The sequence below is a fragment of the Zalophus californianus genome, chromosome 14 (assembly GCF_009762305.2).
Source record: "Zalophus californianus isolate mZalCal1 chromosome 14, mZalCal1.pri.v2, whole genome shotgun sequence".
Taxonomy (NCBI): Eukaryota; Metazoa; Chordata; class Mammalia; order Carnivora; family Otariidae; genus Zalophus; species Zalophus californianus.
The window spans coordinates 27,175,882-27,188,583 of NC_045608.1; the positions used below are offsets into that span (position 1 = coordinate 27,175,882).

Genomic DNA, 12,702 nt, shown 5'->3' on the forward strand with positions numbered 1-12,702 from the left:
AGAAGGTCTCGTCTTGCTCCCCTTTCTTTTGGGGTTCCTGCACAGAGCATGCCAGCTTCCTCGATTGACTTGAGGATTGTGCTCTGGGTTATTTACAAATGTTAACGAGAGAGTATAAATTACATGTGCACACCTACAGGTACAGTGGACACCGTACACCCTTGCTTCCCCCACCCGTGTGAGAAATAGCCCCTGGACACCCACCTGTGCTGCTTCCCAGCTCATCCCTGCCTCCCTCCAGAAAGCACTCTTCTGAATTGTGGGTTAACCATTCCCTAGCTTTTCTTTGTTGCTTCCCTGGGCTTGTCTGGATCCTTGAACAGCGGGTGGCTGGGTTTGGCCGAGTTTGCTCTTTGTGCACTCAGAACCGGGCATTCATCTCTATTTTGAGATCCACTGAAGCGCTGGGTGTAGCTGTGGTTTCTGCGATCCTGTCCCCACTTGGAGTGGGCCAGGGTGGCACTGTCCTCCACTTCATTGTCCGGCCTGCTAGTGGGGGTTTGGGTGTTTTCAGGGCAGGGTTTTTGTTGCCTCCTAAGTAGCCCCATTTTCACCCCATCGCCGGCTCTTACTTCTCCAGGCAGATAAATGCCTGTTCAGTTTGTTTTCTGTCTCTAAAACCGATTTCATAATGCTAGACAGTCCTTCCCGTACCGCTGAGACTCCATTTTAAAAGTAGAGTGACACTGGGAGTATGTTTTCCTCAAGTCTGAGTGGATTTCTGTCTGATTCCCTTTCTGAGCTCTTGGCCTCTACTCTGTTAGACCCTTCAAGATACCTGCTGGACACGTGAGACCTCTTCTGTAAGGTGCCACACCTGGAGGCTTTTTAGGCACAGGGCCATAGAGTGAGGTTTTCTATAGAAGCTCCCTAATTTTATCCTTAAAAATGGCTTTTTAAAAACTAGTGGGGACCCATGGTGTCTCTACTTGATTTTTTTTTTTTTTTAAATCTTTGATCTTTGGCTGTAGTTCTTTGAGCCATTTGTTTGAGAGTTTGGGGGATTTGATCACACTGGAGCCAAGGGGGCTTTTCCTTCTGCTTAGCAGCTCCCTTTGACCCCCTGTTCCGGAGGGCCTCATCTAGTTTCTCCTTGGCTTCCTTCCTTTGATGTGCCTAGCTGGCTGCTCTGGGACCTGCTCAGGCGTTGGTGGAATGTATCCTGTTTGTACCTCACCTGCCAGTCTGAATTTCCTCTTTTCTCCTGGGTTTGTCTGATTTTGGAACTCCTCTGTGGAAGTATCGGCTAGACACTAGGATGATTAAAAACTGTCGTCATGTTGTTGTTACTTTGGATGGCAGACACTGATTTTATGGTGGTTTCTAGGTTTTCTGTAGGTTCCTGGCTGGTCTGCAGAGTTCTCTCTTCTAAGATGGATATTCCGTCCTGGACGTGGCCACTCTGTCCTTCAGTGCTCTGCTGCTTGTGATGATGATTATTAGTTGGTGGTTCAGGGAGGTTATTTCCTGACTTGAGTCTACTTGCTAATCAGGACCAAGACTGGGCCCAGCTTCCCACCTGAATGTCTCTGTGCCTTGTATTGTATTCAAGTATGTTGTACATAGGCGACGTGTGCAGTTGTGAATGACAGCTCTGAGGGTTCTTCACAGATGGACATACTTGTGTAACCAGTATCCAGAATGAGAAACACAACCCCGGAACTCCCTTGTGAGTCCTTTGAGTCACCCCCTGTCCTCCCCTGTTCCTCCCTCACCCTTGGACTCGTCGTGCTGCCTGCTTTCCGACTTGCATGAATGGAATCAACACCACATAGTCTCTTTTTGGCCCGGCTGCTTTGGTCAACAGGATGCTCGAGAGACTCATCTTTGTGCATGTAAATCACACTGGTGACCTTGCCAACAGTCAGCTATTTTTAACGTATAAAAGGCACATTTGTATGGTCCTGTTCAGATGGTCAGTTGTGCTCATGGCTGGCTAACAGCCCCTATACCTTCAGCTACCCCCCTGTCCTGTAGGTGTCGGGCTCCTGTGACCAGGGCTGCTGTGCACATGCCTGCCTGGGTTTTGGTGAGCAGGCGGGTAGATTTCTGTTGGTGTAGACCTTGGAGTGCATTTTCTGGACCACAGGGTTTGCATGTTTTCATTCTTGGCCTTATTTCTAAAGTACTACCTTTCTCTTGACTCCTTGGGAAATATTCTTTTAGTTTTCGCCCAGCTAATTAAAGCCCCATCATTACTGTCTGGCATCAAGTTTTGTTTTTCTGATTCCCCTTTAGGGTGGCATCTCTGTAATCCTGGCCAGGAGGGTCACATCGAATTGTGGGGCAGGGCAGTGCTTCCTAATGCCAGCTTGCCTTGAGACTTTGGCTACAGCAACCATGTGGGTGAAGGGTTGTCAATTGCCCTTTCTCGGGGAGGACTGCCCTACATTGAGAGGTGGTTCTTGCCCCCTGCTTTTTTCAAAGATTTATATAGGGGCACCTGTGTGGCTCCAGTCAGTTAAGCATCTGCCTTCAGCTCAGGTCATGATCCTGGGGTCCTGGGATAGGGCCCCATGTGGAGCTCCCTGCTCACCAGGGAGTCCGCTTCTCCCTCTCCCTCTCTCTCAAATAAGTATATTAAAAAAAAATCTTAAGATGTATTTATTTATGTTTGAGAGAGAGAGCGTAAGCATGAGGCAGGGAAAGGCAGAGAGAGAAGGAGAGAGAGAATCTTACGCAGACTCTCTGCTGAGCGGGGAGCCGGACACGGAGCTCGATCTCACGACCCTGAGATCACGACCTGAGCCGAAATCAGGTGTCGGACGCTTAACTGACTGCACCACGTAGGCGCCCCTCTTCCTGCTTTTTGGTCATGAAATATTTGTTTCTATGATGGGACTGTGATAGAAGATGGTAGGGGTTTGGGTTAATTTTGCTTTAATTCTTGTAGAGCCCTTAGTTGGCATAAGAAATTGTTAGCTACTAGGATTGATTCTGAAATTGTGGAGTTGGAGTTTCTTTCCAGGAGCCATGGGCGGGCAATTGCAGCTCTGTGACTCAGCTGTGACCCATGTCTCTCCCTCTGGGACTTAGTTATCTCATCTGAAGGGTGTCCCCGGGGCAGGTGAGATGTTTGTGATAGTCTCTTCCAGTGGGGCTGCCCAGGCTTTCCAGGTGCCCTTTTAGCTCCTCGCAGGTGGAATTTCCACCTATTTACCACTGTGCCGTGCTGCTCGTCTCTACCCTTGAGGTCTCTGCTTGCCTCCCAGGTCCAGCAGCCCCTGCCCTTGGCCACACCCTGTCTCCACAGGTGCCTGGTAACCACGTCTCATGTTCCAGGTCCACCGTCTTTTGTTGTTTTTTATTTATTTTGTTATTTTAAAGATTTATTTGCGAGAAAGAGAGTGCATATGTGTCATGAGTGGGGAGAGGGGCAGAGGGGGAAGCGGACTCCGGCTGAACGGGGAGCCCTGCTCGGGGCTCGATCCCAGGATCCTGAGATCGGGTCCTGGGCCGAAGTTGGATGCTCAACCGACTGAGCCACCCAGGTGCTCCCCAGGTCCATCGTTTTTATTAATCACTCTCTGGGCTTATCTGGGAAATAATGTCTTTCCTTTGGGAGCTGTCTTCTTCCTCTCGACACCCAGTGGCTGAGCGTTTACTACTTGGAGAGCGTTGGGTTTCCTGGGCAGTAGAAAGCTTAGAACCCACCTTAGCGCTTCCCAGACTTGGATGTGCGTGCGAGTCCCGTGAGGTTAAAATGCCAGTTCTGGTTTTGAGGTCTGGAGTGAGGCCTGAGTAACTGCCTTTCTTGTGAAACCCTGGGTGGTGGTGCTGCACCTGTGGCTGCTGGTCCGTGGGCCGTGCCCCGAGTGAGCTAGACCACTGGGATGTGGGGCTTCGGGCACAATAACCAGTGCCCTCTCTTGTTGGCCGACCCTCCCCATGGGTGCTTCCCTGCCTCCAGGCTCCTGCTCTGTTGCTGCCAGAGAGCCTCTCTCCAATAGTTCAGGCCCTTCCCGAGGGGTGTGCAATGTGGGGGAGAGTCTGGGAGTGAGCATAAGTTTTTATAATGATAATCATAATCTGAAACTCCTGTTCCCCTTCTTTAAGTGGTGTTCATCTGCCTCTCCCCAGTGGCATTTATGGCTTGGCCTGGCCAGGTACACTTGCCACACCTCGCCCTCCAGTGGCACCCTGCCCTGTGCCTTTCCTGGTGTCAGGTTGCCACTTGCGTCAGAACCAGGAAGGGACATCCAGTTGCAGGCCCCCAAGGCCATCTTGGCCGTGCTTCTGGTCGGCTCCAAAGCCAGGAGTGATGGGAGAGTTGTAGGCCTGGGGGAGGGAGAAAACCCAAGGCTGCCCTGGAGAAGCAAGGTTTGCAGGCCACTGGGCCTTTGCAGTGTTGAGCTTCCTGCCAGGGCTCTCCTCACACGGGCACTTTGTCGCAGTGTTGACTTACCCCGGAACGGGCCCATTCTTGGATGGGAGTGCACAGAGACGAAGGTGGTCAGGGCCCTGGCCCATCATGGGCAGCATGGGGCCTTCAGTGGGGCCTGAAGGGACAGACTCGAAGTCCGGCTGGGGTGGATGCCACTTCCCTTGCTGTTCAGAGTGAGCCGGTGGTTGGGCAACAGGGCTGGCCTGAGGGGCGGGGAAGGATGCCAGCACTGGGTCCCTGGTGATCAGATCACCAGTGCACTGAGTGGAACCCAAATGTTTATTTCGTAGAAGCCGTGTCCGAGGGAGGGCTGGGCTCCTGGCATTCGCACAGCCTGTTGCTTTCCAGGAGGATGGTCTGGGAGAAGAGCCAGGAGCTGCTGGCTGGCATCCAGGTCTGGGCTGGATTACACGGCTGGGCTTGCCCAGAGCACTGAGTCCCACCCACCACCAGCCCATGCCTGGAGGGGACAGACCAGAGAGGTCATGGAGGCCAGGGGTGCTCTCAGAAGAGCAGCGGGCACAGCCTGGGCACCCAGAGCAGGCTGCGTGCCAGGGCGGGGTGGGGCACCTTGTCACTTTTAGCCCCAAGCTTCTCACTGACCTCAGGCGATGAAGGAGCTGGGCTGACCTTATACACTGAGGTCAGGAGAATGCGGCCCAGGTAAGGCTCTGCTGCGATGGGCAGGTGGCTGGTGGTGGGCAGGGGGAGATGAGGGTGGAGCTGGAGACCAAGACCCTCTTTCTGATGCATGGACGGCTGTGCTCCCGTAAGTGATCCCTGCCCCTACCCAGCAATGGGAGGTACGTGGTATCCGTCTGTGGGGTAGGAAGAGTCTGACATTAGCTCTGGATCAGGCTTTGAGTCCTTATTCTGCCACCTACGTGCTCTTGTGACCTTGTGCAGGTTCTTTAACCCCCAGACCTTTGTTGTCTTATCTGTCCCTGGAGGTGGAGATAACAACGCCAGTCTTCCCGGGGCGGGGGGGGCGGGGGGGGCGGGGGGGGGGTGCTGTTTGGGTGGGTGGGTGAAGGGGAGAGAGGCTCGCCCGAACAGTGAAGGGGATGGGAAAGACTTCATGGAGGAATACAGACAAGAGGGATGCAGAGGGGACGCCTGGCTGGCTCAGTCACTTGAGCGTCCGATTCTTGATTTCAGCTCAGGTCGTGCTCTCAGGGTCGTGAGATTGAGCCCTGTCCCGGACTTTGTGCTCAGTAGGGAGTCTGCTTGAGATTCTCTCTCCTCCTGTCCCTCTTCCCACTCTTTCTCTCTTAAAAAAAGAGAAAGAGAAGAGGGATGTAGAATAGAACTCCAGGCCATTGGGACAGGAGAACGCTGTCCAGGGTTTCTGGCCATGCAGGGCTGGTTTGTGGCTTGGGGACTGGGCCTTGGGCTCTTCTGGATCCTGCTTGTACCTTCCAGGTTGTCTCCACCATGCCCTCAAGCTGTTCTCTTGCAGCCTGGGTGGGGCCAGGCCTTCAAGGAAGAGGCACCTGTTAGGGCCATACCTGGAGTACCAGGTGACCAGTGCAGGTCAGCTGTGACTAAGGCGGATGCTGACCTCAGATTCAGGCTTGGGGACAGTAGCCAGCATGTTTAGGACCCTCTCTGACACAGATGAGCTAAACCCCTGTGGGTGTGGAAGCTGCCTTGTTGCTTGTTGTACCCAGCACTGCCTCTCTGCTTGGTATGCTTTGTGTCTCCCACCTGGCAGTGGAACTCTGGGTGGGCAAGGGGTGGCCGGAAGATTCCTGTGTCACTCTTACTTCTGGCTAGGTGTTCCTTCCCAGGAGGTCGTTAAGGAGAAAAGACAGTCTCCTGCTGAGTGCTTTGGAGTGGGTTGGATGGAGTCTCCTCTTGTCCCCCAGCATAGCTTCAAGACTCCTGTGGGAAATCCCACTCAAGAAAGTGAGGGAGGGCCACCAGAGAGGGAGGTGGGGTGGCAAAGTGTCTAGGAGATCTGGGCAAAGAGGCCAGCCCAGGGAGGGGAGGCAGGTGGGCCCCTTTCCCCTGTCCTTCACCTTTCTAGGGCCCACCCTTCTGGTTGGGAGGGAGGTAGAGAAGTTTTATGAAATTGGGAAGCCTTTCAGTCAAGGTGCCCACAGTTGCCTCTGGAGTGTGTGTGGGGGGTCCTGCCTGCAGGAGGTTAGGCATTGGGTAGAAAGGACAGCATTTTTCAGAAGCATACTGCTCACGAGGGTCAGGGAGTGTGCCAGCTGTGAAACCACACCCTGGATCTGGCTCCTACCCATGGGGTTGGAGGTGGGGGTGGGATATGCTCCTCTGTCTCTACGAGGGATGCAGGGCCTGCTGCCAGGCCCTAGGGAGGTGAGGCTGCCAGTCTGGTCTCCAGAGGGCACCAGTGGAGGTTGAATGACCAGAAGTTACTTTTTTTTTTTTTCCTTGAGTTTCATTTTTAAGTAATCTCTACAGCCAATATGGGGCTTGAACTCACGACCCTGAGATCAAGAGTCGCCTGCTCTTCTGACTGAGCCAGCCAGGCACCACAGACCAGAGTAGTTCTGAATGGCCAGGCCTCCTGGAGCCCAGGCTCTGCACACAGTGGGTGTCCAGGCTAAGTTGGGGCAGTTCCCATCGGATAGGTGGTTGGAATTGTTCTCCTGGGCTCTCTGCTTAAGCAAAGATCACTTTTACGTTACTTTATTGTTTTAAAAGATTTTATTTATTTATTTTGGTGGGAGGGGGGAGAGAGTGCATAAACGGTGGGGCAGAGGGAGAGAGAGAATCTCAAGCAGACTCCATGCCAAGCATGGAGCCTGACATGGGGTTCGATCTCATGATCATGACCTGAGCTGATATCAAGAGTCAGAGGCCCAACCAACTGAGCCACCCAGGCCACCCCAATGATCACTTTTATTTTAAAACGTTCTCTCATGGCTGTGAAAGGCTGGGCCGAGCATGTTCTGCTTTTTGTGGGGTGCTAGGAAAAGAGGCCTGGAAGTTGGCCCCAGTCTAGCCTCCCCATGAGCCCTTGAGGCCATATAGACTGCCTGGGATCATGGGCAAGTGGGGCTCCTAATGGGGTGCTGTTCCATGGGTCAGGAGGCCATGGGGCTGTGCCTCCGCTGTCCTCATTGGCCTTTTGGCTGCTGTGTGTTTGGGGGGCAGGGTGGGGGAGTCTTCGGAGTATCCTTGGCCTTGGGCTTTGACTACCTACTAAAGACCCACAAGGGCTGCCGAGCCAGATGGAACCAGGAGGGAGACAGATTTGTTCGTGCTATGACCACTCTGCCCTCATGAACTGCTTCCTGTGTGCCCAGGTTGAGTGAATGTTAGCTGGTAGTGAGCTGCTGAGAAGGGCATGTCCTCTGGAAACTGTTCTTTTTCTATTTGTTGGAATTTCTGTTTTCAATTTGAGGTAAAATTTATATGCAACATGGTACCCAAATTTCAGGCAACCCTTTGAATTTTGACCAGTGAGTACATCACCTTAACAAAGATACAGAGCTGTGCTCCGCCCAGAAAGTTCCTTGTGCTCCTTCCCAAACAGTGCTCACCTTACCCTCCACAGGGTCTTTTGATTTTGTTTCTACCATGGAGTAGTTCTGTATTTTCTAGAACTTAGTTTAAATGGAATTGTGGGCCTCTACTCTTTTGTGTAAGGTTTTCTTGACGTCATGATTTTGAGATTTATCCATGTTCATGCATCAGTTTTTGTTTTTTTTTTTTTAGGATTGTAAAAGTACATGATTATTTTAAATTCTGAATATTACAGAAATGAATATACAGAATTTATGGTTTTCTTATACTTCCCCCCCCCATCTTCAGAACCTCATTTGTTGATTGGGTCTTTTGTGCCCCCAAGATGTTTCTTTCCACAGGATGGCATTGCCTGGTCGGGCCTTTCGTGCCTGTAGTAAGGAGGGTAGACTGGAAGGAGCAAGCGGACAGGTGCAGGGAGCTCGGCCAGCTCCCTTGGCTCAGCTCTGTGGGCCTGGCCTTCCCTTCGGTGGGTGTGTGTGTTTTGTTTTGTGTTTTTTAAAGATCCTATTTATTTATTTGACAGAGACACAGCGAGAGAGGGAACACAAGCAGGGGGAGAGGGAGAGGGAGAAGCAGGCTTCCTGCTGTGCAGGGAGCCCGATGCAGGGCTCGAACCCAGGACCCCGGGATCATGACCTGAGCCGAAGGCAGACGCTTAACGACTGAGCCACCCAGGCGCCCCTGGGTGGGTGAGTGTTTTAAGTCTGGGGTGTCTGGGCCTTGGGCCTGCCCTCACCCTCAGAGAGAGAGAGAGAGAGAGAGAGTGTGTGTGTGGCGCGCATGTGGCACGTGTCTGGCTTTTCTCTGGCAGGGACTTGGAGGGGGAGAAAAGGGCATGAGAATTCAGCAGAGACCTGTGTAGTTCTCTGCCTAACGGCCCAGCTGGGTAGGTGGGGGTGGACCATTTTGTAAACAAGGACCTGGGAAGGGAATCCAGGTGTTCTAGCCAGGTCTCTCTGTTCATTCTTCCTTCTGTGTTCACAAGAAGCCAGAGCTGGCCTTCCCCAGGGACTCTTTTCCTACTGCCCTTCCCCCAGGGTCAGCCTAGCCAGGGTCTCATCTCCCCCTGCCCTGGCCCCCCCCCACCCCCCCGCCCAAGATGGGCTAGGTCTTGGCTTCAGAGGAGTACCTGAGGATCCCACTGCCCCAGATCCTGGGCTTCCTGGAGCCAGTGCTCCGGCAGGCAACGGTTCTGAGCTGGGTGTGGATCCTTGGGGCTGATAGGCACGCTGCCTGGGCCTGCTGCCAGGGGGCTGCTGGGTGCCAGGAGCTGGTGCCAGGCGGTATCCTCATCCCAGCTTTGTGGGCTCCTGCCAAGGCTGGGCACCAAGCCCCTGTACCCGGTGGGGGACTGCGCTGCCAGCTTACTGGGCCAGCCTCCACGGTCATATTTCTCTGGCACCCCGCCTCCCCTGGGGCTGTGGCCTCTCCAGCATAGGTGCCTGCTCCTCCTCCACCCCCTGTTGAGCTGTAGGGCAGAGGATTGTCTGCTTGTTTCTGTTGGCTGGGAAGAAAAGAGCAAGGCTTTGCAGGGGTCCTGGCCCTGCAGCAGTGGGGCGCCCCCTCCGCTGTGGTGAGGTTAACATTGGTGGTGGCGGCCTGCCTGGCCCTGCCTGGGGTGGGAGGCAGGTAGGGTGGTATTGTGCCGGCTCTGACCCCCCAGCAGGCAGCCCCACTGTGGCCCCACCCAGTGGAGGGCACTGGGAAGGCAACTCAGCCCTGTCCTGTGGAGTCCCTGTGGGGAAGTTGGGCTCAAGAAGAGTCATGTCTGACCCAACTTCTGAGACCTTGGTCAGTCACTCTGTCTTTCCGTGGCTGGTGAAGTGGCTGGCAGGGCTGGAGCAATGAGTTACCTGTGGAAGCCCCCGAGTTCTGTTCTGCTGCCCCCTCTTTGCGTGGTGTTCAGTAGTTGTTGGCCTGATCTCTGACGAGGGCAGGTAATCCCTAGTTGCAGGGTCTGGTATGTGCTAAATCCGGGGCCACGGTGTGGATGCTGTGCCCCAGCAAGGCTTGGGTTGCCCTGAGATCTGGTGGGGAGCAGGCAGGGTGGCACAGGGCTGTGTGGTGGGGATCTGGTAGGCTCAAACACATCGCTGTGGCTCCCTGTTCATTTTTCAGGGCTGCTCTTGCCAGCACTGAGGTGGTCTCTGCCCCCCTTCCTAAGGCTGGGCTCTACTCTGTCCTGCTGGCCACTTCTGGTGTCACTTGGCAGGAGAGCCTGAACTCTCTACACACGCAAGGGGTCCAGGGCCTTCATTAAATGCAGACGAGGGCGCCTGGGTGGCTCAGTTGGTTGGGCGACTGCCTTCGGCTCAGGTCATGGTCCTGGAGTCCCGGGATTGAGTCCTGCGTCGGGCTGCCTGCTCGGCGGGGAGTCTGCTTCTCCCTCTGACCCTCTTCCCTGTCGTGCTCTCTATCTCTCGTTCTCTCTCTCTCAAATAAATAAATAAAATCTTTAAAAAAAAATAAATGCAGACGAAGGTGCTCTCAGGCCTCTGGACCAACAGAACTGGTTCTCCTGCCATCTGGGCCATGGGTGGGATTCTGGACCAACCGTTCCCCCTCTCCACTTCCTCACACCCCGGGGCCACCCCATGAAAGGAGGACTGTGCTGGGGGCCAGAGAGACAGCTGGCTGGCTGGAGCGGAGGCCTCCCAGCCACCCCGCACCCCGGGTCTGGTCACATTCCTGAGGGACCTGCTGAGCCGCCCTGGCCCTGGGGGTGGGGGAAGGGCAGGCAGGGATGGGCTCCAGGCTGCTGTAGGCCTCCGCCCCCACCCTTGGCTCCATTCCAAGGGAGCCCAGGCTTGCCGAGTGGGGTGCAAAAAGCCAGAACCTCAGGATCCCCCTCCCTGGGGACCTGCATCTCTGGGGGAGGCAGGGTGGTGGGGGCAGAAGGAGACCTTCGCATCTGGCGGCAGCTGGCTTTGGCGGGCTGGTATTGAAAGGCCAGGCCTGCAGAAACTCCTGTGAGGGGAGGCCATGTGGTCCGACTGGGCTGGGCAGGAGGGGGCTGGGCCCTCTGGGCAGGGAGGGGGTGGCGGGAGTAGATCAGGAAGGGAAGGAGGCAGGAGAGCCAGAAGCGGTTGAGACTGGTTCTTATAAATAGCCCATTGCACTAGTGCCTCCAATTTTGACTTTTTGTCATGTAAATGTGGCCAGCCTGAGAAGGGCCTTGCCCAGGCCGCCTGCCACCAGCTCCCCCACAGGCCTAGGTGGCCCTGAAGAGTACCCTAATTCTTCTGGGTGGGAGGAGAGTGCAGCCCTGCTGAGCTCTCCAGGCCTGTGGCCTTCCCTGCCACCGGGCCTGATGGCTGCTGGGCACTGCGGCTGCCCCCGGCACCCCAGCCAGAGAGACCACCAGGTGCCTGTCCCTTTACTGGCGCTCCTTCCTGCCCTTGGCTGATGTCTGCCCGGCTGACCCTGTCCATCTTCTCCTCCCCAGGTGACCAGGCATTGATGCACCCCCAGGGAGGCCGCGCGCTCAAGGAGGCCACCCCCGCTGGCTGCTGCGCACATGGTTTCTGGGCCCCTGGCACTCCGGTAGGCTGGGGAGGGGGAAGCGTGGGGGAGGACTACCTGGGCTGCCCACACAGCCCTGCAGTTCGCAGCCTGGCCCTTTGTGTGCACACAGTGCTGGGTAGCATGCAGGTGAGGCTGGGGCCCACTGCCCTCAGCCTGCAGAGGAGTGGCTGTCGTGGCTCACAGGCTTTTGGAGGACGGGACCTCCTGCCCTTGGCCTGCACTCTCTTGCCAGCCTGGGAGCACCAGGTATCCTGAGTGCTGGTGGGGCTGACACTGCATTTCCCTGGGGCTCGGTGTCCCGACCAGTGTGGAAACCGTGCCTTGGGCTCTTTGTCCCTTCCTGGCTGGCTGAGGGCAGGTAGGTTCCCTCGGGACACAGGCTCTAGCCTCTGAGCCCCAGCTGAGCGGTCTTACAAGGCTATGCTGGCTGAGCGGGTGCTTGTTGCCTCCTATTAGGCCCTGAGTGCTAGCTTGTGGCCGTGTCTACCCATGTGTGTTCACAGTTCCGAGGCCACTTTTGGGGTGTGCGTGGTTATTAGGGTTTTCCTCTGTCATTGCAAATGAGGGCAGGCATGGGGCAACGGGGCGCGGGAAGTGTTTGTGTTACAGGAAGGCAGCGTGGGCGTGATCCCTTCAGACTCTGCCCCAGGGGAGGCAGGACTGGGCTGGGTACACTGGTAGAGGCAGAGGGGTCCCAGGTGGGGCAAGGCTCAGAGCAGTCACTTTCAGAGATTGAGCCCTGAGCCGAAGAACATGAAAGCACCCTTGTCAACTGCATGGCACAGAGTTGCCTATGGGAGGGTGCATGTTCCCTGAAGGGCCGGAGGGAGCAGGGAGCCACACCTTGTGCCTCAGGTCCTGCTGCTCATTGGGGTGGCTGCCTGGTTGGAGCACCCTGCTCTCAGATACCCATGTGCATGCTGTTGCACAGCCCACCTGCACGGTTCCCATGGAGGTCAGAGGCCTCTCTGTGTTTATTAATGGCATCAGTTAGCATCTGTACTGGTCTGGCAGGGCCAGCTGGCTGCTTTTCCTGGGGCCCCGGTGGTGCCAGGGGCTTGACCAGGCCCCCGTTTCTGCTCAGCACCTAGAAACCCCGGCTGGGGTGCTCAGGGCCTTCCTCGGGGGGCAAGGCCCTTGTGGGTTGGGAGCAGGTACTGGCAAGGGACTGTGGCTGGACTGCAGTGTGTCTGCAGGCAGGACTGAACGTTGGCAAACCCGAATTGGGAAGCCACTAGGGTTTGAGAGGCACCCGGGGCAGAGCAGAGGTCACAGATGGAGGCTGCATA

General features: G+C 55.6%; 1 protein-coding gene across 4 annotated transcripts in view; it reads left to right on the forward strand.

The window, feature by feature from the left end:
- The window catches only part of HIC2 (HIC ZBTB transcriptional repressor 2), a 30,457-nt gene that overhangs the window by 10,607 nt on the left and 7,148 nt on the right, over nt 1-12,702 (forward strand). For all 4 annotated transcript variants that reach the window (XR_003517085.2, XR_003517086.2, XM_027577045.2 and 1 more), the window contains exon 2: nt 11,334-11,431. Coding sequence is in view for 2 of the 4 variants with exons in the window: in XM_027577045.2 (XP_027432846.1) it covers nt 11,406-11,431 (26 nt within the window). In the remaining 2 variants the exon portion in view is untranslated. The remainder of the gene's footprint in view (nt 1-11,333; nt 11,432-12,702) is intronic.